The sequence below is a fragment of the Sinocyclocheilus rhinocerous genome, unplaced genomic scaffold, assembly GCF_001515625.1.
Source record: "Sinocyclocheilus rhinocerous isolate Xijiao unplaced genomic scaffold, SAMN03320098_v1.1 scaffold1960, whole genome shotgun sequence".
NCBI lineage: Eukaryota > Metazoa > Chordata > Actinopteri > Cypriniformes > Cyprinidae > Sinocyclocheilus > Sinocyclocheilus rhinocerous.
This window is the reverse complement of record NW_015661990.1, coordinates 71568-73360: the sequence shown is the minus strand read 5'-3', so window position 1 is coordinate 73360 and position 1793 is coordinate 71568. Positions and strand designations below refer to the sequence as shown.

Sequence of the window (1793 nt, the reverse complement as noted above, 5' to 3'; positions counted from 1 at the left end):
GATCGCACATCGTTAAAACAACATTTACCATATGATGATATACTGTATAATATCACACACCGCAGCCTGGACGCGAGTGGAAAATGAAATCGTTCGCGGTTGTGCAAGCACTTGTTTGCATATGTGCAAAGTCGTTTTTTAAGGAGTCTTAACTTGTTTATGATGCATGTGAAATGTTTTCATTGTTATACTATGGGATGCGGTATTGTGCATGCTATTTGTTGACAATAAAGCATTATATATATATAAAAAAAGTTTTAACTTGCAAGCGCCAGCTTCTTCAAACATGTTTTCTTGCCGTCTGTGTTTTTCTTACTTTATTTTGTAGTAAGCAACGAATATGCTTCGAGTAAATGTATCGGAGTAAAAGTTTCCATTTTAATTTAGGAAATGCCCTTACGAAAATTAACCATGGTTTTACTACAAATAAATGTTAACCACAAATGTACCATGCTTTTGCTATGCTAACCATAGTTTAACCATGGTATTTGTAGTAAATTTGTAGTAAAACTGTGGTTATACAAATGGTAATCAATACACCAAAACAAGGTTTTTTATAAAACCATGGTTAATTTTCGTAAGGTGAAAGTTGACAGAAATATTAAAACTCAAGTACAGATTCTCCCCAAAAATACTTAAGTACTGTAACGAAGTACTATTAATGCATTAGCACAACGAGGAGTTCCTGTGGCAGGTGTGATGCGCCCGGCCGCGGTGACGTCACTTCCGGTATGTTGTCAGTCAGAAGTCGTCTCCGAGAAGCGCAGTCGGTGTGTGTGTGTGCTTGTGTTTCCACTTCTCCGCATTGGGTTCGAGCAGCAGAATGGGCCGGGGGCTTTGCGTGCGCGGTGCTCGCTCGTTTGCCCTGTGATGCGGAGAGGAGGACGCGCCGGGGAAGCGGTTTTGTTGCTGCTGCGGGGATCTGTGTCTCTGGAGCGGGCTAGCTCACTGCGCTAGCTCAGGCAGGATGATCCGCTGGATCCGACAGCAGCTGGTACGAGCCGTTTAAACTCTTTCCTCAGCTTCATTGCTTTGCTGTTTTGGTAAGTCTCATTATTAAGGCTAGCGAGGAAGGTCTGGCTAATTAAATCATTTAGCAACGTATTAAAGTGAATTTAATAAAGGCACAGGTCAGCGTTTCGCTTGAATTAAACCATTTATGTATTGTAATATGTCATCTGTTTTATTTGTGTAACGTTAGATGACGTTATCGAGGGCGCGAATAAAGAGTTAATTTAACGGTTTTGTTTTAAAAGTCGTTTTGGAGGGAAGCGCGCGCGCGGCTCCTCGTGATTGCTGGTTGTTTTTGTTTATATTGTCTGTTGATTTATTTATTTGTTTAGTTTGCTTCCTGCTTTCTGACAGTTGTGTAATGCGTTTTCTGCAACAGATGTCACAAGCGACGCGCTTTAATAGTATTGCAGAAAGTTTGACAGTAACTTCACTGGTGGACTTTAATCTGACTTGTTGACTTGATACAAACATAAACCAAAAAATGACAAACTGCTTTAAATATCTAAATATGCAGGCAGAATTTCCCTGTAGTGAATTCATCTGTTGTTCATCTGTCATATGATATATTATTAGGCCTAATGTGTAGCTGTCAAATATCTGTGTTTGTTTTCGAATATAATTAAGTTTTTAATGAAACAACAACAATATCGCCTCCGTATATGATTTAAAATGTGTTAAAGCAAGCATTTATTATGTTAAGATTTCTTGAGCATTATGTACAGGCACTCTTGTTGTTAATTAGATTTTTGTATTTGTTGTTAATTGTAGTCAAGATATAA

At 38.6% G+C, this 1793-nt stretch overlaps 1 protein-coding gene across 1 annotated transcript in view; it reads left to right on the top strand.

The window, feature by feature from the left end:
• The first annotated feature begins 739 nt into the window (after positions 1-739).
• The window catches only part of LOC107727070 (probable phospholipid-transporting ATPase IF), a 57662-nt gene continuing 56608 nt past the window's right edge, over positions 740-1793 (top strand). Inside the window, 1 exon segment of the mRNA XM_016536835.1 lies at positions 740-994. Coding sequence (XP_016392321.1) covers positions 968-994 — 27 coding nt within the window. The 5' untranslated portion in view covers positions 740-967.